Source organism: Barbus barbus (genome assembly GCF_936440315.1).
Source record: "Barbus barbus genome assembly, chromosome: 35".
Classification (NCBI taxonomy): domain Eukaryota; kingdom Metazoa; phylum Chordata; class Actinopteri; order Cypriniformes; family Cyprinidae; genus Barbus; species Barbus barbus.
This window is the reverse complement of record NC_136763.1, coordinates 8,776,089-8,798,000: the sequence shown is the minus strand read 5'-3', so window position 1 is coordinate 8,798,000 and position 21,912 is coordinate 8,776,089. Positions and strand designations below refer to the sequence as shown.

Here is a 21,912-nt window from a genome sequence, read left to right as displayed (position 1 = left end):
AAGGTTTTTTTTGTTGTTGTTTAATTTTGATGATTAGAGCTTATCTCATGAACGTCAAAAATCCAGTATCTCAAAATATTAGAATATTTCCTATGATCAATCAAAAAAAACATTTGCAAAACCGAAAAGTTCAGGTTCTTTAAAGTATGTTCATTTATGCACTCAATACTTGGTCGGGGCTCCTTTAGCACAAACTCCAGCATCAGTGAGGTGTGATGGAAGCGATCAGCCTGTGGCACTGCTATTGCTGGATCAACTGTTTCTGACTGTTGTCAGCAGATGGAAGCATAAAGTGCTCCAAAATCTCCTGGTAGACGGCTGCATTGACTCTGGACTTGATAAAACACAATGGACCAACACCAGCAGACGTCAACACTGTGGAAACTTCACACTGGACTTCAAGCAGCTGGGATTCTGTGCCTCTCCAGTCTTCCTCCAGACTCCAGACCTTGATTTCCAAATGAAATGCAAAATGTACTTTTATCTGAAAGGCAGACTTTGGACCACTGAGCAACAGTCCCTGTGTTTCCCAAAAGCATCGTAACCTTAAGTTGATCGTACCTCCATTGGTTTCAATCGGCCTGATGTACTTAAGTTTACGATACTTTTGGGAAACGCAGTCCAGTTCTTTTTCTCCACAGCCCAGGTAAGATGCTTCTGACGTTGTTTCTGTTTCAAAAGTGGCTTGGTAGCCCTTTTCTTGAAGATGTCTGAGCGTGGTGACTCTTGATGCACTGACTCCAGCTTCAGTTCACTCCTTGTGAAACTCTTCCAAGTGTTTGAATCAGCTTTGCTTGACAGTATTCTCAAGCTTGCGGTCATCCCTGTTGCTTGTGCACCTTTTCCTACCCAAATTCTTCCTCCCAGTCAACCTTGCATTTAATATGCTTTGATACAGCACTCTATAAACAGCCACACCTTTCAGTAATGACCCTCTGTGACTTACCCTCTTTGTGGAGGGCGTCGATGATTGTCTTCTGGATCATTGCCAAGTCAGCATTCTTCCCCATTATTGTGGCTTCACAAGAGATACCCGGAATTTATACTGTAGTGATTTAATGAAACTAAAATGTAAATATTCTAATATTTTGAGATACTGATTTTTGGCTTTCATGAGCTGTAAGCTCTAATCTTCAAAATTAAAACAAAAACAAAAAACCTTTGAAATGTTTTACTTTACATGCAATGACTCTAGAATATATGAAAGTTTCACTTTTTGAAATAAGTTTTAAAAAAAATAACTTTTTCATGATATTCAAATTTTTTGAGATGCGCCTGTATATGACTCCATTAAAATAATATACAACAACTGAAAACAACCAATTAATTGTGATTTTTTTATGATGCATAAATCTCAATTTTAAACATAAAATGAAATATACAGGCAGCGATACATATGCAACAATAACAATGTGCATAGTTCTGATCTACTTAACATAAAATACACACAGTATAACATAATTTATTCTTAATCATAATATGGTTATGATTAAGAATAAGAATAAACTATTAATATCTAAGGCTGTATGCTTAATATGTAGCTCTGCTTGACACATTTTGTATCGAGGGTCCTTGCTCTTTGCTCCTCACCTAAGGGGCCCTTACCCTGAAAAATTACCCTGACCCCGCTTGACAGCTGCAAAGTTTAGGATTGCATCAGAGATCAAAGAAAAGTTATAAAATTGTGGTCTACTACAAACTCTTTTCCTCACAAAAAAACTTTAATTTTATTTATATTAACCACTTTTCAGTAGCCGACACTGTTGGTAATAATAATTAAGTTACTAAAATTAAAGAAAATATTAGAGAATTAGAGAAAGTAGAATTTATTTACTTATTTATTCATTCATACAATATTACAAAAGCATAAACAGGCACAGACTAAAAATAAAATGTATTATTATATTCTGACACTAAATGCATTTAGCAGACGCATTTATCCAAAGCGACTTAAAAAGGGGAAGTTACTGAAAAGTTCTGTGATTTGTGCTATGGGCACACACAAAAAACTTCACTGAGAGAACGAGTTCCTAAAGGCTGCACTTATTTTAGTGTAGCGTTTTTCTCTGTTGCTGTGCGCATGCGCATTGCGCAGTACTACAAGGCTTCCGTAGTTCACACTCATGCTGAGCTACACGTGAATTTGCGCTGGAAACACTCAGTTTAGTTGACAAGGCTCTGTGCTTAGTGTACATTTCACGATGTGGTTTGTTTTTGTTTCATGAATGATGGCATAACCAAAGTATCTTTTAGGAAGGATAATCAACGGTAAGTTGGAAAGCGAGGTACATTTTAATGCTAGCCTGGCTAGTTACATTATGAATGTGAGGCTGACCATGTTTTGAAGTGTATGAAAATAAACGTGCAAATTAAATTAAATTATTATTAAATGTAAGATTAAGTCATGGTTTTTATGGGTCATTAAAAAAATCAGAAGGACGTTTTGATGACTTTTGCTTGTGTCTCTACATGACTGGAAAAATCATTGTAAAGTTATATAACGTTATATTCTTATGTCAAAATGTGTGGGAATCCTTGTTTTTTTTATTATTATTAAATTGATACATCATGTAGGAATTTGTAAGCGCTTATTAACTAAAATACGTTTTTCGTTGACAGGTCACAAGGCTTTTTTTTTTTTTTTGGTAGATGTTAGCAAGGACTGTGCTTCAGGTATCGTCAAGGTGTACTGGTTTATCTTTAGTATTCCCTAAGAAGAAATCCTCACTGCAGCACACAGTTCAGGACAATGGACTGCAAGAAAGAACCTGAAGAATCCCAGGACACAATCAGTGCAGGTGCAGACAGTACTACCACAATAGAAGAAACAAACCCTTCCAGCTCTACAGAAAGCAGCCAGACCTCATCTACAGAACCTGGGCTTTTACCAGGGGAGATGGTTGTCAGGGAGGGACAGGCTGCCATTTTATTCCCTAGTGCTAATGAGGTGTTCTACAACCCTGTGCAGGAGTTCAACCGAGATTTAACGTGAGCATGGCATCTAGTCTTGTGACGTCTTGTAATGTTTTCTTTTTAATTTCGCCATTGAACTGCCTATATACCTTCTTCAATCAGGTGTGCGGTGATCACAGAGTTTTCTAGGGGGCAGCTGGCTCAGAGGGGCATCCGGATCTTGATCCCGGGTGAGAAAGATCGAGTTGTTGTTCGACTTTCGGAGGAGAAGAATGAAGCGGTGGACCAGGAAACATCAGAACAGCCTGAAAATGAGAAGCAAATGGAAGAAGAGGGTGACAAGAAAGAGTTCATCACTGCCTGTGTAGGGGAAAGATGTGAGGTCTGTGTGTGGGCCAATTACTGTTTTAATCATTATTTATATACTATTATATAGCAATATTTTGAAGTAGCTTTATTTTAGTTTTAGCAATTTTGCAATGTGTTTTTGTTGTTTTATTGGATTGTTTTTAATTACTTTAATAGTTTAGTATGTTAACTGTTTTTATTTCAGTTTTAGTAATTGTGGTACTTAAACTTACTTTCAATGGCCATGGCAACATTTCTAATTTTCATGTAGGTTTTTGAAGTTTAAGTTTTTTGGATATGAGGAGATTATTTGCAAAAACAGATTACACCATTTTTTTTTATGTTATGTTTTTATTATTATGTGGGAAGTCGTGGCCTAATGGTTAGAGAGTCGGACTTGTAATCCAAAGGTTGCGGGTTCGAGTCTCGGGCCGGCAGGGATTGTAGGTGGGGGGAGTGAATGTCCAGCACTCTCTCCACCCTCAATACCACGACTGAGGTGCCCTTGAGCAAGGCACCGAACCCCCAACTGCTCCCCGGGCGCTGCAGCATAAAATGGCTGCCCACTGCTCCGGGTGTGTGTTCACGGTGTGTGTGTGTTCACTGCTGTGTGTGTGCACGTTGGATGGGTTAAATGCAGAGCACGAATTCCGAGTATGGGTCACCATACTTGGCTGAATGTCACTTCACTTATTGTGTGAGTTAGCTGTATTTTTTAGTTATTTTTTAACCTAATCAAAATAACCCAACTGCAGTTTGATTGAGATTAATTGGAATGCACAATGTTATCTGTTTTTGCAAATGAATTCTTCATATGTAAAATTAAAATAGGGTATAATAAATAAATAAAATATAACAAAATAATAGATGTAGCCTATTTAAATTAAAGTAATTTTGTCAAAAATAATTTAAATTAATTTTAGAATTTGAAATTAATTTTATATGTAAGATTATTTTACAATACTGGTGTTTTCACCTTGTCTTGTTTTTTTCAGCATTCTCCTATGACTGACATAAGTCAATTTCTATGGCTAAAACTGTCTGCCAAATAAATAAATGTAAAGTAATTTATCTCTCTTTTCTGCTCTAGCAAGGTCTGCGTGTGCTGGAGGGTCTGGCAGCATCAGGCCTGCGTTCTGTACGTTTTGCTCTGGAGGTACCTGGCCTGAAGAGCATCACTGCTAATGATTACTCTGCTAAAGCTGCCGCCCTGATCGCCCGCAATGCACAACACAACAACGTGACCCACATACTGCAAGCCAGCCAAAGAGATGCCAGGTCTGAGCACCCTGCTGTTTATTTTTTCCAGTGTTTTACACTCACAAACATATTTTATTTACATATATTTCAAGTTCCTGTTTTTAGTTTTATTTTGGTACTTTTTATTATTATTATTTTTTTTTTTCTGTAATTTCAAGCTTTTTTTTTAGTAATTATTATTAGAATTTTAGGATTTCACCCCTCCTAATTTTTAAGTTTTATGTTTTATTTTTTTTATGAAAATTTTTTTTTTCTTTTTTTCCCCAATTACTGAAAATGATTTATAATTTTAGTTAACAGTAACAATCTGATTCAATTATATTCTAAATTCTGGTATAACAACTTCTTTACAGTATGGTGATGTATGAGGCAAGAGGGAGGAAGGAACGATATGATGTTATTGATCTTGACCCCTATGGCAGCCCTTCTCCATTTCTGGATGCAGCTGTGCAGGCTGTCAGTGAGGGTGGTGAGTCTGTCGCTGTTCTCTTACATGCACATTCTGAATATATTTAACACAATATGCACTACACATACAGTAATCTCGCTCTCTCATTATCAGGGTTGCTTTGCATTACTTGTACGGATATGGCTGTAATGGCTGGAAATAGCGGGGAGACCTGCTACAGCAAATATGGCTCTGTGTCCATCAAGTCCAAATACTGTCATGAGATGGTAAGATCGGGCTGACTGCTGATTGGAAATGGGTGGAATGAAGGAAACTCATACCATAACATCATATCTATGTCTTAATCACACTCTTTTTTTTTTTTTTTATTCTAGGCTTTGCGTATAATTCTGCACAGTTTAGATCAGAGAGCAGCTGTTTATCAGCGCTATATTGAACCTCTCTTGAGTGTGAGTGTGGATTTCTACATCCGTGTATTCGTCAGAGTCAAAACAGGCCAGGTCTTGGTCAAAAACTCAGCAAGGTAAAACACAGTTTACTCTCTGTCTATATAGAGATAAAATAGCTGCTAGTAATCATACATGGATAAAGTGCAATATTTATAAAGAATTCTACAAGAGTTACAAAAAAAAAGTAGATGCTATATATATATATATATATATATATATATATATATATATATATATATATATATATATATATATATATATATATATATATATATATATATATTAATACGAGCAAAGAGACTTCTTTCAAATTTCAAATATGTTGAAAATTTAACGTACCCCAAATTTTTGTATGGAAATGTATTCTGTGATTATTAAATCCAGGTATCTGTGTGTTTCATAGTAAGCAGGCGCTGCTGTATAACTGTGTTGGCTGCGGTGCGTTTCATCTTCAGAGGATGGGGAAGAAGGTGAGCAAAGGCAAACAGTAAGTATTTCTACCTCCATGATTGATCTGTTCACTTTTTCGCAATGTTTCTGTACTGTCAGTATCATTGTGTTTTCAGTAAGTGTATATTTATAATATATATGTAATATGTTACAGTATGAAGTATTCGGCAGCCACTGGACCACCTGTAGGGCCCAGCTGTGAACACTGTGGGCAGAGGCACCAGGTCTGAACTATCGATATCTCCTCTCTGTATTACAAAAAATAAAATATTCCTTTGTGTAATTAGTTGGTACTGATATACACTATATTGCCAAAAGTATTGGGTCACCCCCTTCTAATGAACAGGTTTGACTACTTTAGTAATTTCCATGAGTACAAATCTTAATGTTTAAGCATATAATGATATTCTAGGGAATTGTGTGCTTCTAATTTTATTGCAACAGTTTGGACAGAACCCTTTTCTATTCTAACATGACAGTGCCTCTGTGTATAAGGCAAGGTTCAAAAAGAAATGATTGATTCAGTCAGTGTGGAAGAACTTGACTGGTCTGCATAAAGCAAAGTCCTGATCTCAGCTGAACACCTCTGGTGTGACTTTAAATGCAGACCTTGAGCCGAAAACTCATCACCAAACACCAATGATTTGTATATGGTACAGTCATTTTAGACACTTTCAAAACTGTTGCAACAGAGATGGAAATACAGTTTTTGAATACGTAAATTATGCTTCCATCTTTGTTGCCACAGTTTTGGAAGTGCCTTCTTCTGTTCTAAAGAAGGGGGTGTCCCAATACTTTTGTCCATATAGTGTATGTACAAATCATTGGTGTTTGGTGATGAGTTTTCGGCTCAAGGTCTGCATTTAAAGTCACACCAGAGGTGTTCAGCTGAGATTAGGACTTGGTTTTCTGCAGACCAGTCACGTTCTTCCACACTGACTCAATCAATCATTTCTTTTTGAACCTTGCCTTATACACAGAGGGATTGTCATGTTAGAATAGAAAAGGGTCCTGTCCAAACTGTTGCAATAAAATTAGAAGCACACAATTCCCTAGAATATCATTATATGCTTAAACATTAAGATTTGTACTCATGGAAATTACTAAAGTAGTCAAACCTGTTCATTAGAAGGGGGTGACCCAATACTTTTGGCAATATAGTGTCTCATGCATCCCTACTTATTGTGTATATAACATGTCGGTTATCTGCAGATTTTTTTAAATAGACTTTTTAATAAATCAGTATAAACTGATATTGGATATAAATCAGCCAATATTGGACATTTAATTGACTGTTAATCCTCTTATTTACACTGTTTTTACATTTAATGTTTTTACAACAAGTCATTTAATAACACTGTTAAATGTATCTTTATAAAATCATAATTAACTAATATTAATTTCCGTTAATATTACTGTTTGAGCTTTGCAAACCCCAGTTTGGTAAATACTGCTTCAAGTTATAATGCCTATATTGTAATATTTATGTGATCAATAATATTTTAATATTTAAATGATCAATTTTAGTTTTAATGTTTCCTCTTATTTATTCAGACAAAATAGTATATAATTTTCATTTGATTCAGCCATTTATCAAACCGCTCTTATTGTATTGACAGAATTGTAATATCGTTGCATTACTGTATAAAAGCAACTGACATGCTTCAGTATGTTTCAACGATGAATATTTAGTTCCTCACCTTGTTTTGATTACTTTGTTCCTCTCTCTGTATTTGCAGTTGGGTGGTCCCATCTGGGCGGAGCCTATTCATGACATTGCATTTGTTCGGAAGGTTCTGAGTGCCGTTTCAGGGAACCCCACCCGCTTCAGAACGTCCAAGCGGATCGAGGGGGTGCTTAGTATGGTGACCGAGGTCAGTCGTTAATAAACTTAACAGTCATCAGCATGATTGTGACATTTTAAAAGTATCCAGGTAAATAAGTTTTGGTTTTCTGAATAGAGAATGAGTGCTAATAGTTTGAGTTTTGTGTTTTAGGAGCTGCAGGATATTCCTCTGTATTATGTTTTGGATCATTTGAGCAGCACAGTTCACTGCAACACTCCGTCCATGCTGCAATTCAGGTAAACTCAATATAACATATTCAACCTGCGTTATGTACACTACTGTTCCAGAGATTAGAGTCAGTAAGAATTATTATTATTATTTTTAAATTAAAGGGTTAGTTCACCCCCAAATGAAAATTGTCATTTACATTCATTTTTGGAGTACAAAAAAAGGATATTTTTAGAGAAAAGTATGGTTGAGCTTTTATGTTCGCCGATCTATGTTTATATGTGAATAAAGGCATCAATTAAACCTTTTCATTATATTAAGTGATTATATCTCTTCAGAATACCTGTGTTTTAAAGCGTCAAGTGTTTTGGGTCAATAGATTTTCAATGGAGGGTGTCCTCATTCTGTGGTGTAGGTCAGCTCTCCTGCATGCTGGGTACAGAGTGTCTCTCTCTCATGCCTGTAAAAATGCAGTGAAGACCGATGCTCCTGCTGAGGTGTTGTGGGATATCATTCGTTGCTGGGTAAGTGACCACCATACACTCTTAAAGGGGTGGTTTAGGGGTGTCCCCGACTAATGATTTTCATATAGTCAAATCGGAATTTTCAAATCTTGCCAATAGTCGACTTGTAGTCGAATCATATGTTTGGGGGCGGGGGCAAAATACATTACCAAGAGTCAAGTCAGACATTGGACAGTCATAATTATTGACGTTAACACACAGGGAAAATGTGTAACGATGCCTCGCAGATACAAAAATGTTTTACTTTTTGATTAAAAGATTTATTTACGGTTCGTTATTTATTCAACATAACGTCAATACTTATAGGCTATCTGCACAAAATGTCCTGAATGCAGTCATGAAACGTGTCTGTGCGGCTCTGAATAAACTCCTTTTGTGGATGCGTTCGACACGCAACTACGTGCAGTAACACGGCAACTAAACTCTAAAAATTCACAGCGTTTTATTATAACAGTGTTCTCATTATAATGTTATGTATATGACAGTCCCAGTCATAGTTATTAATATTCTCCATTGTTGTTTGTCCTGCTCACGCAGCGCAACTCAAATGCATCTTATACGAGATCAATAATATATACACGATAAATACAGCCTAAACCGGCTGAAATATTTTGAAATCACTTATAACCTACCTGATCGAAAAAATCCAGTCTTTCACTCCGTCTTGTTAAAGATTTAAATCCTTGCCACCAAAATGTTGGATTAAGTGAAACTTAAATCTAGGGGTGGTTGGATTTATTCATGCACATTAAAAATTTATTAAAAGCTTCTTTCTTTTCAGATTCTTATTTACATTATCTTAATAGGCTGTATATTAACTTATTCGGAGAAAACCGGTAGTTCTGTATGAAATCAGACATTGAGCACCCCCATATAGCCAAAATGGCACGATCATAACACCTCAGCATATATTCGACTGTGAGATTGGGAGTCAAATCGGGCTCCTCCTATCGAATCATCGACTATTCGGGGTCACCCTTAGGTTGGTTGTTTGCGATTTCACTTTTTAACATTAGTTAGTATGTAATGTTGCTGTTTGAGCATAAACGATATCTGCAAAGCTACGACGCTGAAAGCAAACAGAGTTTAAATTGTCAGTTTAATGCTTACAAAAACAGCTCGTAGGGACTACAATGAGCTACTTCCCTTTAGAAATTTACATAAACTCCACCCCCGTGAACATGTAACAAAGGGGGCGAGGCCATGCTGTGCTGCTTTAGAGAAGAGGAAGAGTTGTTGCCATGCCGTCAAAACTAGGGGTGCATGAAAAAATCTATTCCTATATGAATCCCGAGTCTGTCTTCTAACGATTCTAATGGATTCACAAGTTTAAAATCAATGTTCTAAAGCAGCAGTTCTTAATCCTGTTCCTCGCATCCCCTGCTCTTCTCTCTCTCTCTCTCTCTCTCTCTCTCTCTCTCTCTCTCTCTCTCTCTCTCTCTCTCTCTCTCTCTCTCTCTCTCTCTCGTCTGATTCAGATCATCAGCTCGTCACAGCTCTATCAAAGAACTGTGTTCCAATTATACAGTTTATGTGTGTAGACAGAGATATTTTTCCCATAGCTATGAGAAGCGCTAAACGCGTGCATGCTGTTACTGTGCTGTATTAAAGCTTTAATCAGCATAAAACCGTATAGACAACAACAAACAAAAAACATACCATTAAGAGCCATAATATCCTCAATCGGGCTCAAATTGATAAGCAACATAGACGACGCCATTGTTTACAATACAACTGGAGCACATGCTGCTGAGGTGAGGGGCATGATGTTTAGACTTGAGGCTGTTTAGCGAATCACAACACACTGGGCCAGCTAACCAATCTGAGCCCACCATGTATTTCTGAGGGAGGGGCTAAAAACCTAAAAACAGGAAATCTTCGGAGCGTTCAAAAGAGAAGGGAGAGAGCGGTATAGAATAAAGGAAAATTGTGAAAAATAATGTTTTTGTTTTTTTTTTAAACGAAGCATTAACGCATGTTAGACTGCACCCCATAAAACACAATTAAACCTAGAAAAAAGGTCAGCCACCCCTTTAAGAACCTCCCCAAAAGATCCTCATGATAACACCTTATTTTCTAATGTAGTTTCTGTTTGTGTATTCCTCAGGAAAAGTCCAACCCTGTGAAAAGAGAGCGTTTATCAGAAACCAGTCCTGCTCACCGCATTCTCTCCAAAGAGCCAACGTAATGATCAAACACCTTATTTAATTCACCTGATGGCTATTTGATATTAAAATCCTGGTCACACTTTATTTTAAGGTCCAATTCTTGCTATTAAAGGGATAGTTCACCCATTCATAAGACCGCCATTCATCTTCGGAACACAAATTAACATTTTTGATGGAATCAGAGAGCTCTGTGACCCTCCCATAGACTGCAAGGGTCCTTACATGAAGTTTAGGTATTGGGTGGGATTAGGGATGTAGAATATGGTCATGCAGAAAAAGTGCTTTATAAGTACTAATAAACGGCCAATATGTTAATTATAGGCATGCTAATAAGCAACTAGTTAAAGTTTCACTAAGCAAATTTTGCCATTGGCATTTGAAAGCACCAAAACAAACATGCCCATACCATAACAGGACCTCGCTAGTGTTGCGAAGTCAGCGGTTTTCCCATGGAATTGGGCTACTTTAACATTGTTGCCGCGGGTTGTTTGTCATGTCCATGGGTTGAAGCGACCCCAATAACATATTTATCCCCTGGAATGCAAATTTTACCAGGGGAACTGCGCCAAGAAATTTATATTTTACCCCCCGAAGGTCATTTTTACCGGGACCCCCCCCCTTGAAACGGAATTGGACTAGTTTTGAGTAGCAATTGGGCCGGCTGAGGGTATAAAGTTGTGTGAAACAATGAAAAATAAACGATACTCAGAAACAAAACCTCGGCATCTGAGGCCTTCCCGCTCCTTGAGTTCTCTCCACCGCCGGAAACTGGCCCCTTACTGTTGATTGGCTGTTTTGGGACTCGGTCTGACGCTGTGGTCAAAATCGCTTTTCAAATACAGCTTAGTGCACCTTTAATAGTGAAAATTGGTCCCTATACTATTGTTACCAAAGTCCCTGTTGTTTATGTTGCTGTACCTTTTAGTTTAGTTTAATTGCAGTTTAATAAAAATACAACTTTATTACCATTTAATCTTCATATTTTCTCATTTAGTCTTCAAGCCTGCTTTGAAATCAGAGAAGATGCAAACCCTCAATCACGAAAACGGCACCTCACACGTTTTCAGGAGAACCCACAGGCCAACTGGGGACCCAAAGCACGTGCCAAAGCTGGGTGGGTCATACTGCTGTTTTTTTGTTAAATCATAAGCAAAATCTTTTAACCGGTCTTAAGTGTAAATCATCTTTTCTTGTAACTAGTGGAGGAGTCTCTTCTGAGCTGGAGGACAAAAGAAAACAGTTTCAGGGTAAAAGAAAGAAACAAATCACAGACTCCTCTCAACTCAAAAGCTTCCCCTGTAAGAAGTTTCGAAAGGTACGTCTGCTTGACTACAATATATGTTGTGATTTCAGAATCATTTGAATACTGAGAAGTTGCCTTATTAGTTGTCGTTACCAAACTAGTCAGTATGTGAGAATTTAAATTTAGAAACAAGCTATTTCATTTTATTTTGCAAAGTACAAGAATTATCATCCAACTTTTATTCCAGTACGTTTAATTTATTAGATCAATTAATTAGGTTTAGTAGTCAGAAGTGCCCTTAATTGATGATAAATTATTCAAGCAATAATTCATACATATTAAATCACAACAGCTATTTTACATAAAGCTATTGTATTTTCTTTCTTTTCTAGGGAACATGTACATATGGAGATAAATGCTGTTATTTGCATGAACTTGAGCAAAAAACTAATGAAGAAAAGATGGACTAGGTGGTTTTCTCACTACTGAATAACGCATGTGTCCAAATGTGTAGATTCGCAACTAAAGTTTAAGTTAATTGGAGTTGTGCAATGCGAGTTTAATTTTTCTGGCGATGCATTGGTGGGACACATTTTATTCTTTGCAGTCATTTTATTTTTTGAATGTTTTAGTTTTGCCTGGCAAATAAATACTAAGTGAATGGTTGTGTATTGCTATTCAGCATGAGCAGGACATGTGTATCATTTAAAAACAATTTATTACTGTTCATTAAATTTATTCCACAGTTCTTTAAAAATTCTTTAAAAAATAAAATTTTCATATGAAAGGCACAGTAGAAAAATACAATCAAATTATTGCACAAATGAATATTAGAAAGAAATACAAGATGCCCATTTGGCCAGTATTAACCAATATAGAGCTTGAGAGATTAATGCAGAAGAAATAGACAAAGTGTGAAGAATATCCATAGTCAAAAAAAATAAATAAAAAAAAAACTCGAAACGGTTCTAATTGGACAGTGCAGCGTAGAGTCAGTGCCAGGTTTGGATACTCCAATGCTACACTCTGATTGGCTCGTACATTGATCTGTATGTTGTCGGTTCTACAGCTGTCGTACCCGTAACAAGAAGGTGCGGATCTCCATTGGGTTTAGTGTGACTTCCCATGGTGAGGGATCTTTTGCACTGAGTGGAAGGGGCTTTGATGCCTTTGCTGAAAGACAAACACATCAAACACTTAATTTCTGGAAGCTAATTTGTACAAAAATTACAGAAATTAAGAATTGTTACCTGTGTTCCACTGCAGCCGGTTCATGTCCTCTTTCCACTGATTTGCCCCTAGACTCATCTCAGACGCTCCAAGCACCTCCAGAGTAGAAAACAGCTTCTGCACACACAGTTTTCAATATGAAAGTGATTCATTATTTTTTTATGTACTATAAGCGATAAGGCACTCAAGATTGAGCTGACTACATTCACACACTGAATGTAGTCAGTGTGTGAATGTAGTCACTGAATGAAGTGTTGCACTGCTTCATACATTTTTATTAAAATTATTATAGTCACTTGGACCCCAAAGAGATTCCTGAGCTACGACTGTTTATTTTTTTTATGAATGCTCTATTTGGTGCCTGTTTATAAATAACCAGAAATTCTTAATCATGAAAATCATGTTAGCTAATGACTTACATTTCATTGCAGAAGCTAAAATCTTTCAGTTACACTTTGTTTTTAGTTAGCGAGTTAACAGATTAACCAACTAGTTTAGCACACTGCTGAATGCATGAGAAATATCTTTTAAAACAATTTGAGGATTCTTCAGAGCAAATCTTGCAGAACACAGAACTATCATGCTTAAGGAGAATTGTCTTGGATGTTTGTTCTGAGAATTTAGTCCCTGTGAAACACTGTTTTACTGCAGCAGGATTTACTTATTGTTTAAGAAGGAATGAAAATGTGTGTGTTACTTGTAAGTTGACTGTAACAGGCTGTGAGTGTGTTTTGCTCTCTTTGGCCTGGTACTGATGCTCCAGCCTAATCAGAACAGAGTCTTTATCCCACTGAGACAGTGTCAACAGGTGAACAGCAGGGGGCAGAGCAGCCTGCAGCCCAGAGAACTATGGGAAGGAGGGAATGAGCAATCACTTATTCAGTCATCTACCAAGAGTTTAAGCTAATAATGAGGAACTTGTTCAGTTCATCCATCGATCCTCTACAAACCTCCAGTTTTGTATTGGTGAGAGGTGTGCCGTCCTGGAAGGAGAGCAGGGGTTGGAGCACCATACCCTGTGCGAGGGGTCTGTGGACATCTGCGGCCATATTTGGTGGAGTGAGGGTCAGCAGCAGGCGCCCTCGGGCAACTAAACCATCAAAAAACTCTCCCGGCTCAGAGAGAGGCTCTCCCACTCCTCTAAAATCATCATATAGCAGTCTCCTGTGCAACTGAGAGAGAGTTTGCTGTTAGCATATATAGACCATGCCTCTGGACACCCAAATCCACTATAATTATATAAATAATTAATAATATAAATAATACTGTTTTTCTGTCAACATAGTTTTAAGAGTTTTTTTTTTTTTTTTTTAAGACAACAACGTTCAAATATGCAGCCTGTTAATAAAGAAAACGTCTATTTGAAAATTTGCTTCAGATGTGAGCTCCAGGGCATCAGTGGCCGTTCAGCACTCATGAACCCGCCGTGAGGAGCTTTACCTCAGCCAGATCTTCTTGAATGCTTGTAGCCGTGTGATATGGCTCTGCATCGGCACGCTGTGATTAGCTACGGCACTCAACACTCACACATTCACAATACCTTCTGTTATGCCAATAAAGCACTTTTAAACTGAGGGAAAGATTGACCGAGAGAAGGAAAGGTAATTTTATTTTACCATGATTTCCAGCGAGCCGTTATAGATGCTGCTGGCCCCTTGAGAGCGATCAGTCACTACTGTCAGCTGATGCTTGTCATCCTAAATGCACACACACACATATTAGATTCCCTGACTGGGTAGGCCCAAGACTGTTTATGAAACTCTGTGTGACAATAGAAAACAAGGATGAAGACAGGCAATATAAAAAGACAAAAATTAATATGGCAATGTAAATAAAATATACAAACAAAATGATAAAAACAGACCCAGGATCCAAAAAAAGACAAGAAACTGATGTAACTGGCTTAATGTCACTTGCCTTGATGTAAGCGCGAGAATTGATTGGATAGTAGTTTCCAGCGATTGGCTCTGTCTGCTTCAAATCCCAAGTGGGCCGATAATCTTTCCTACAATGACACTGCTCCTTAGAATACTTTTCCAACAGCTGAGATGCATAACTATTTAAAACCTTGGGAACAGTAAGGTTTTGTGCTTATGCTTTCCAAGGCTGCATTTACAGTATTTGTTCAAAAATAGTAAAAAAAACAAAAATTGTATATATTTGTATATATATATAAAATGTACATTAATTTCTGTAACCAATCCTTCTATTTATTTTAATCTTCTCACCGTCGTTCTAGAACCTCTCTGCCATTGGAATCAGTGTAGAAATAATCAGAGGACTCAATGTCTGTGTCCAAACGAGTGATCACTTCTTTTCCTAAACCATCTCTGTAAAGAGAGAGCAGATAGTCAGAGCTATTAAGCCTTACTACTTTCATTTTCGCAACAAATCTATAATCCAGAGAAATCTGTGTATGTGTGTGTTGACTCACGCAATAGGCACAGGTCCCACAGTCCACTCCAGCTCCAGTTCCCTATGGCCTTCATACAAACGGACAACCTGTGACACCCAGGGGCTGAACCACTGCGTCACCTCTTGAACTGTGCTGGACACGGTAACTATCTGTATTTCAGCAGTGTTGTTAATGACGAAGGGGTCTGAAGAATTTGGTCTGAAAATGTAAGCCCCCGACGGCTGCAGGCTCTCCTTGTTATTCCCAGCACTTGCATTATACCTTTAATTGTCAAAAAGCACATAAGCACACAACACTTTTTTTTTGTTTTGTTATGATTCGCTTTTTTGATACCATCAAACATGACAAGTAAATACTGCATATCATTGTATTTACTGGCACTCCAAGGCAATTCAAGAAATAATATATTATACCATATCGAATCACATCAAAAACCCAAAGATAATACTACGGTAGATAGAAAACTGGAAGGCACAGACTGATTCTGAATCAGCCTAAACTAACCAGTAGAAGTTCTGAGTGAGTCGAATGGTTTGATTTGTTTCCAGGTTTGTCAGGCTGCTCAACAGACCTGTGGTGTCGTCAAAGGTCACCTTCAAGAACTGAAAAGCATGCATAAGAACAGATTTACTATTTATGCTAACTGAAACATGAAATAATCTGCACAATAATCACAAAAAGTCCAGTGCTACTTAAAGTAATTGAAACATTTGTGTGAATATGGAAAATCAAGTGCAGAATGTGTTTTATATTAAAAAAGAGTTAAGCACAATGCTCTGTCAAGTTATGTCAAAATACCCATTTTTATGAATATTCACATAAACATACTCGGTTGTCTTATTCTTCTAATGTTATTTTTAATTCCAAATATAAAACACTACTTGTTTAAAAGTGTCTGAATTTATTAAGATACCATTTTTTTTTCAGTGCATTTCATGCATGACTATTGTACATTTAGTGTCATGCATCTTAAATGTGGTAACCTCCTTATGAAATCCTGCTGGGACTGACTAGATTTTGTTGAGCTGGTTTCTTGCATCAAAAAATAGCCATGACCATTTCCATTCTCTTTTTCACCCTAAACATCTAGATTTCTCTACTGTCATGTAAAAACCATGTACTGTACCTTTAATTTCTGTGAAAACTTGTAAATGCCATCTGTTTTCATTTAGCTAACCATTTTGCATGTGAAAACCACCAGTTCACACGAGGTCATTCGGGCTTACAAAGTTGCTAAATACAGAACTGGGTGGGGTTAACATGCTACCATTCAAAAGCTTGGGGTCAGTAAGATTTTTTTTTTTTAATTAATACTTTTAGTAAGGATGCAATAAATTAATCAAAAGTGACAGCAAAGACTTTTACGTTGCTACCAAAGATTTTAGTTTCACATAAATGCTGTTATTTTGAACTTTCTATTCATCAAAGATGAAAATTCACCTTTGCCATCACAGGAATAAATTACATTTTAAAAAAATATATTTAAATATTTAAAATTGTAATAATCTTTCACAATGTTACTGTTTTTACAGCATTTTGATACAAATAAATGCAGCCTTGGTGGTTAAATAAATTATTTCAAAAGAGCAATTTTTTTTATGGATCTTACATGATATTTGTCTTCAGTTGCTTAGATTAGTGATTTTAACCAGATAGTTTCCACTTGTGCTGCTGCATGTACCTTGTTCTGAATGGAGCGAGTGGCTATGGGTTTGGCGCTGGATGCTGGAGGCTCATCCTTAAGCATGGAGATGATGTACGTAGTGTAGCCAAGAGGAGGCGCTTCAACTTGGAAAACCAGCTCACCTTTAGCATAACCCCTGTTCCGCCTCACTTGCTGTGTGGACTTAGACCGTGGAACCACCTGACAGACAGCAGGGGAAGTAGAGATGATGATTTCATATCATAAATGTTACAAATACGCTTAAATGACAAACACATAGTTTCCAACCTGACTGTCCACTACTATCCCGTTTGTATCAGTAACATTGTACAATGAACCATTGACGGGCAAACGAACAGGCCAGCTTACAATCCTGCCCAGAGGATTGTACACATTCATAGAGAACTGAGCGAGAATAAAAAAAGAGAAAGATCATAATTCAGTGGTGAATGTGCTTTTTATTGTATGAATGTATTTACTGAAATCAGTGTATAGTACCTTTTGGCTGCTTTCTGTGAGGGGACACACACTGATGTTGAGATTCTCACAGAACACACGTGGAGATTCAGAACCACTGAGAACAGCCAGAGAATTACGAACCAGCACCTAGAACAAAAAAGGGACAGTGGCAAAAACAATGCCTTTTTTAATTAATGAATGTTTTTGATAGCCATGCCAATAAAGCACATTCAAATGAAAATTACAATTAAAACAAAGTTTGCCCTGAAACAATGTGACAAAGAAAAATGCAGTACCTCACAATGTGCCCAGCCTGTAGCCAGTCTCCTGGCATAGTCATATGCCACATGCTGCTTTTCTGTCCCAGACACAGCATCGTGATGTTGGGCTACAGCCATGGCCCTCTCTGAGTGACAAGAAAAGATGTCAAACAGACCACGTTTACCTTTACATGCATTTACACTTAGTCATTTTGCACACACTTTTATCCAAAGCGACTTACAATTGGGGAATACATAAAGGTTTTTTTGGGGGGGATGAAGTCAAATAGTGTTGAAAGAAATGAGTTTAACAATTAAAGCCAACAGAAGGGATACATTTACAACAGATGCAGACTTACTCATAGTATCACTGTCCCCTTTACCAAAGGGTCCTGATGTGGACTTGGGCCCACCGAGCACCTCCAACTGGTTGCATGTCTAGACGATCAAAACCAGACAATACAGATTACCCCCCAAATTGAATAAACAAATAAATGTGTTTTTTTTTTATTTGTTTTGTGGGCATTACCTGTAGTCGGCTGTTGCTCAGTCTCTCATATAACTTCAATGCTGGTCGGCTAGTAAAATAACCCGTCCAGAAATCATGAGCATAATCAGCATAGGGGAAAAAATCATCTGTCTTCAGAGGCCTAAGATGAATGTCCAGGACAGAAAAAAATTAAATCACAAGTAACACTTGAAAGAGATCCCTTTTATGCTAGCTTTAAAGGATATCTTAACAGGCCATATTTAAATGTATTAGATATGTATGCACACAAACCAGGTGAGGTTGGCTAGGTTGAGTTCCTGTAGGTAGCAGGATGGTGTCGAGTAAAGCACATTCACCTTGCTTCCTTTAGCTTGCAGGGCATTTACATACTTGATCAGCTTATCCATGTTCTTGTACCAGAGATTGGCATTCTCATACTGGAAGTCTGAACCCATGGTCATAATGATGTGGTTTGTCTTATAAAAAGCAGCCTGGGAACAGAAATCTCACATGAGCTTTGTATATGATTGACTGAACTGAGTACTGCTGCAATGCTGTTGAAATACCTGGTCATAGGAAACATTCAAAAACCTCTGTACTATGTCATCCACATTGTAGTCCTGAAGGTCTGGGTCGTCTCTTATGGGAGCATCATTACATGACTGGTCCCAGCAGAAGCCCACAGGTGGGCTATAGCCATTCGGAAGAACACCTTTAGAGATGAACACCTTTAGATGATATAAGGATATGGCTAAAATATATAAAGTTTGAGGTCTGTAAGATCAATTTAATCTTACTGACTGACTTTGAATGGTTTTTGAATATAATATATACAACAGGAGAGTATCTACAACTAATCAAAGAACAAAAAGCATTGATTCTGCACTATTTGAAAAATCAGACAACAAAAAGCAGCACGTTTACAGATTAGTACCCGTGAAGAGATCAGCGAGAGGCGGCGCCAGGCTTTCACTGGCCCTCCAGAGCATTTCCATCTCTTTGGTCTTCATCCTGCGAGCTTTGTCCTGATAGTCCAAACGGCCAAAGAAGAAACCGTCATAACCCATCTGTAAACAAATCAAGAATCATCAGCATCACTATGCCACATCACTCACACCAGTCACAAATAATGTGCCATGGTTACCTGAGCAAAGATGGAGGCGTGTTCTCGGGCGTGTCCAAACGGGTCGATGTGCCAGGCCACCCGGGGACGGCCGCATTCACCGAAGGTGTCATTCAGGAATCGCAGCCCCAGAGTCATCTGATCTATGACTGCGCTGTAGTGCGTGGTGGCCTCGTCACTCATGCACCAGCCACCATTTATAAACTCAAGACGACCTAAGAGAAAAGAGACATTCATAAAATTCATGATATTTGAAAAAAATATTTTCTACTTTGATGAAAAGTGTTATGGGGGAAATAATTATAAAGTTTCAGAGTGTAAGCAAAGTATTTTAGAACGTCTTACGTCACTTCACATTTTTAGCGCAATTAAATTTAGCATAAATTTTAGCATCAGTTTTGTAAAAATGCATTCCAATCATTTTTTTTTATATATTTATTAATTTTGTATTCTTTATTGTCTCAGACAGCTTTAAATGGGGAAAATAATGGAAAATAATTATGCAGATTCAGTGTGTAAGATAAGTTAACATTTATAACATTGTACGTCACTTCACATTTTAGTATTGTTACATTTTGTGTGTGTGTTTTACAAATCTTTTTTATTTTTATACTTTATTTCATCTCAGACTTAAAAACAAATACCCTCCTCACCCTCATTGACCAGCTGTGTTACAATTCGCTGTGTGTTCTGGCTCTGTTGCCTCCACCAGCGGTAAAAGAAGGCCGTCTCTACGTAGATGAACCGTCGGGCTGGATCCTTCTGTAGCTGGTCTATTACCGAGTCCAAAATATACTGAACTCCTGCATGCTGGACGTTGTTTCGGTCTGAAAAACACAGACTGGAATAAAAAATCTGAGCTTTGTGTTTTATTTACATGCCTGAACCAGCCTGACACCAACAAAATGTTGTGAGGTTAAACATCAAGCTTTAACACTCCAGTGCATTGCCACTATCATATGACAAGCCACACATAAATCATACGACAGTCACATGAAGAATGTGATCTACTACATGCCAATGAAAGTTACAAACAAGCACTTTCAAGTGAGACGTGAACAAAACTTCACCTCCATAGAAGTATTGATCCACAGTCTTGAGCCAGCCAACATCATCATGTGTGTGAGGAACCAGATGGACATTCAGCATGGAAGGATTTGTGGCTGGACATGACTGTAGAGATTAATGGAGAGATACAACAATAATGAGTTTTACTTCCTGTCTACATCATTTCCTTTTTACTTAATTTTAACATCTACTTTGGTACATGTACAAACGCATGCTATAGCCAAGGTACATGCCCAAAACACTATGGTAATGTAGTGACATCAAGTGCAAAAATTATTTAACACCTAAGTTTTTGGTATATTACTTCCCTCAGTGCTAATGTTTTACATTTAGTCAAACCTTTCTCAAAGGTCCTACAACGAAGAACTTAAAAATATTCACACATTAAAACAAAACTCACCTTATAACCGCATATGGAGTTTCGTCCCGTGGGTAAAGAAAACACAAGACAGAAGAGCAGCTGGAACAGAAAACTGATGCAGAGCGCAGCCATGATGAAAATGAAACTACAATCACATGACACCCGAATTTGTGTTTGTCACGTGACTTCTCCTCCTGCAGCTTCCGAATAAACAAAATAAAAGTCTTCCAATAGCTACAAAGTCCTTAAATATCTACAAAATAAACGTCCTTAAATAAAAAATAAGAATAAAACCATCGATAAAAATGCAAGACATTATATTATATAACATTACATTATATTATAGCTTCCTTAACAACAAGCATTTCTACCCCTAATAAAGGTATTTTTTTAAGTGTACCTGTTTATTAAGCAGACAACAGTGTCTTATGACAATGTCCTCAGTTATTTGTAACTATGACTTTAATTGCCACCTGTAAACTGTTAGTGTCTAAGGATATTAAACATTTTTGATAAACTTTTTTTCCCACACATGGCTTCAGTCAGTATCCTGCTCACAAAAACACAATGTTATGTATTCTTTACAGCTGTGCCTCATCTGTCTGTGGCTGAGATCATGATGACCTCACCGTTTATCTCCTTCCCCCTCCTTTTCATGGGTTTGCAAGGGTCACGTACCCCCATCTATCTCCTGTCTGACTCCCATAACATTCCTCAGAACTCTTCAAAATCAATTAACAGTGGACAAAAAGGTTTTTAAAAACATAATGTGTGTCAGGGTGTATTTTTATTGTACTTTATTAGTACTTCATTAGTTCTTTTTAAAATCCAAATGAGAAGCTATACATCTTATTGAAGGGCTTATCATGATAGAAGTTGAAGAACTGATTCTGATCTTGGACATTTTCTTGAACAGACATTTAAAGCATAACATCATAAGTGCCTCTAGTTAGACCATTAGAAGTCATCATCATTTCAAATGTCAGACTATTGTACAATCAAAAGATTTACCAATCAAAATATTCAATTTCATATTTCCTATAGAATGAATTTCCTCCCCCCT

General features: G+C 37.4%; 2 protein-coding genes across 4 annotated transcripts; one reads left to right on the top strand and one right to left on the bottom strand.

The window, feature by feature from the left end:
* Positions 1–2,076: 2,076 nt before the first annotated feature.
* On the top strand, positions 2,077–12,470 carry LOC306855027 (tRNA (guanine(26)-N(2))-dimethyltransferase-like). Of its 3 annotated transcripts, none has more exons than XM_079393410.1 (16): positions 2,077–2,268; positions 2,620–2,988; positions 3,076–3,295; positions 4,352–4,539; positions 4,875–4,990; positions 5,084–5,196; positions 5,305–5,453; positions 5,783–5,866; positions 5,984–6,053; positions 7,569–7,703; positions 7,827–7,912; positions 8,260–8,368; positions 10,476–10,552; positions 11,531–11,650; positions 11,737–11,851; positions 12,172–12,470. In XM_079393410.1, exons 2-16 carry the CDS (start codon positions 2,750–2,752, stop codon positions 12,247–12,249), a joined length of 1,899 nt encoding a protein of 632 aa, XP_079249536.1. In that variant the 5' UTR covers positions 2,077–2,268; positions 2,620–2,749; the 3' UTR covers positions 12,250–12,470. The 3 variants fall into 3 exon arrangements, 2 of the variants coding, with proteins under 2 accessions (XP_079249536.1, XP_079249535.1); XM_079393409.1 differs by having other exon boundaries at positions 2,085–2,268; positions 8,224–8,368; XR_013782890.1 differs by lacking the exon at positions 10,476–10,552 and having other exon boundaries at positions 2,092–2,268.
* An 8-nt stretch (positions 12,471–12,478) lies between these two features.
* LOC306855026 (lysosomal alpha-mannosidase-like) lies at positions 12,479–21,043 on the bottom strand. Its single transcript, XM_079393408.1, has 22 exons — positions 20,889–21,043; positions 20,491–20,593; positions 20,074–20,247; positions 19,442–19,635; positions 19,232–19,364; positions 18,864–19,009; positions 18,589–18,788; positions 18,337–18,457; positions 18,167–18,245; positions 17,844–17,953; positions 17,587–17,694; positions 17,377–17,493; positions 17,107–17,289; positions 15,930–16,027; positions 15,444–15,686; positions 15,238–15,339; positions 14,927–15,014; positions 14,626–14,706; positions 13,960–14,181; positions 13,707–13,856; positions 13,030–13,126; positions 12,479–12,952 (listed from the first exon to the last, which is right to left on the bottom strand). Exons 1-22 carry the CDS (start codon positions 20,979–20,981, stop codon positions 12,843–12,845), a joined length of 2,952 nt encoding a protein of 983 aa, XP_079249534.1. The 5' UTR covers positions 20,982–21,043; the 3' UTR covers positions 12,479–12,842.
* Between the last annotated feature and the right edge of the window lie 869 nt (positions 21,044–21,912).

Bases quoted from the DNA above. Each gene is read 5' to 3' on its own strand.
- LOC306855027 (XM_079393409.1), top strand. From the start codon at position 2,750: ATGGACTGCAAGAAAGAACCTGAAGAATCCCAGGACACAATCAGTGCA. The intron at 4,540-4,874 runs GTCTGAGCACCC...ACTTCTTTACAG, and splicing joins GCCAGCCAAAGAGATGCCAG to TATGGTGATGTATGAGGCAA. The intron at 5,454-5,782 runs GTAAAACACAGT...TGTGTTTCATAG, and splicing joins TTGGTCAAAAACTCAGCAAG to TAAGCAGGCGCTGCTGTATA.
- LOC306855026 (XM_079393408.1), bottom strand. From the start codon at position 20,981: ATGGCTGCGCTCTGCATCAGTTTTCTGTTCCAGCTGCTCTTCTGTCTT. The intron at 17,954-18,166 runs GTAAGTCTGCAT...CTTGTCACTCAG, and splicing joins AGGGGACAGTGATACTATGA to AGAGGGCCATGGCTGTAGCC. The intron at 12,953-13,029 runs GTAACAATTCTT...TTTGTCTTTCAG, and splicing joins CCGGCTGCAGTGGAACACAG to CAAAGGCATCAAAGCCCCTT.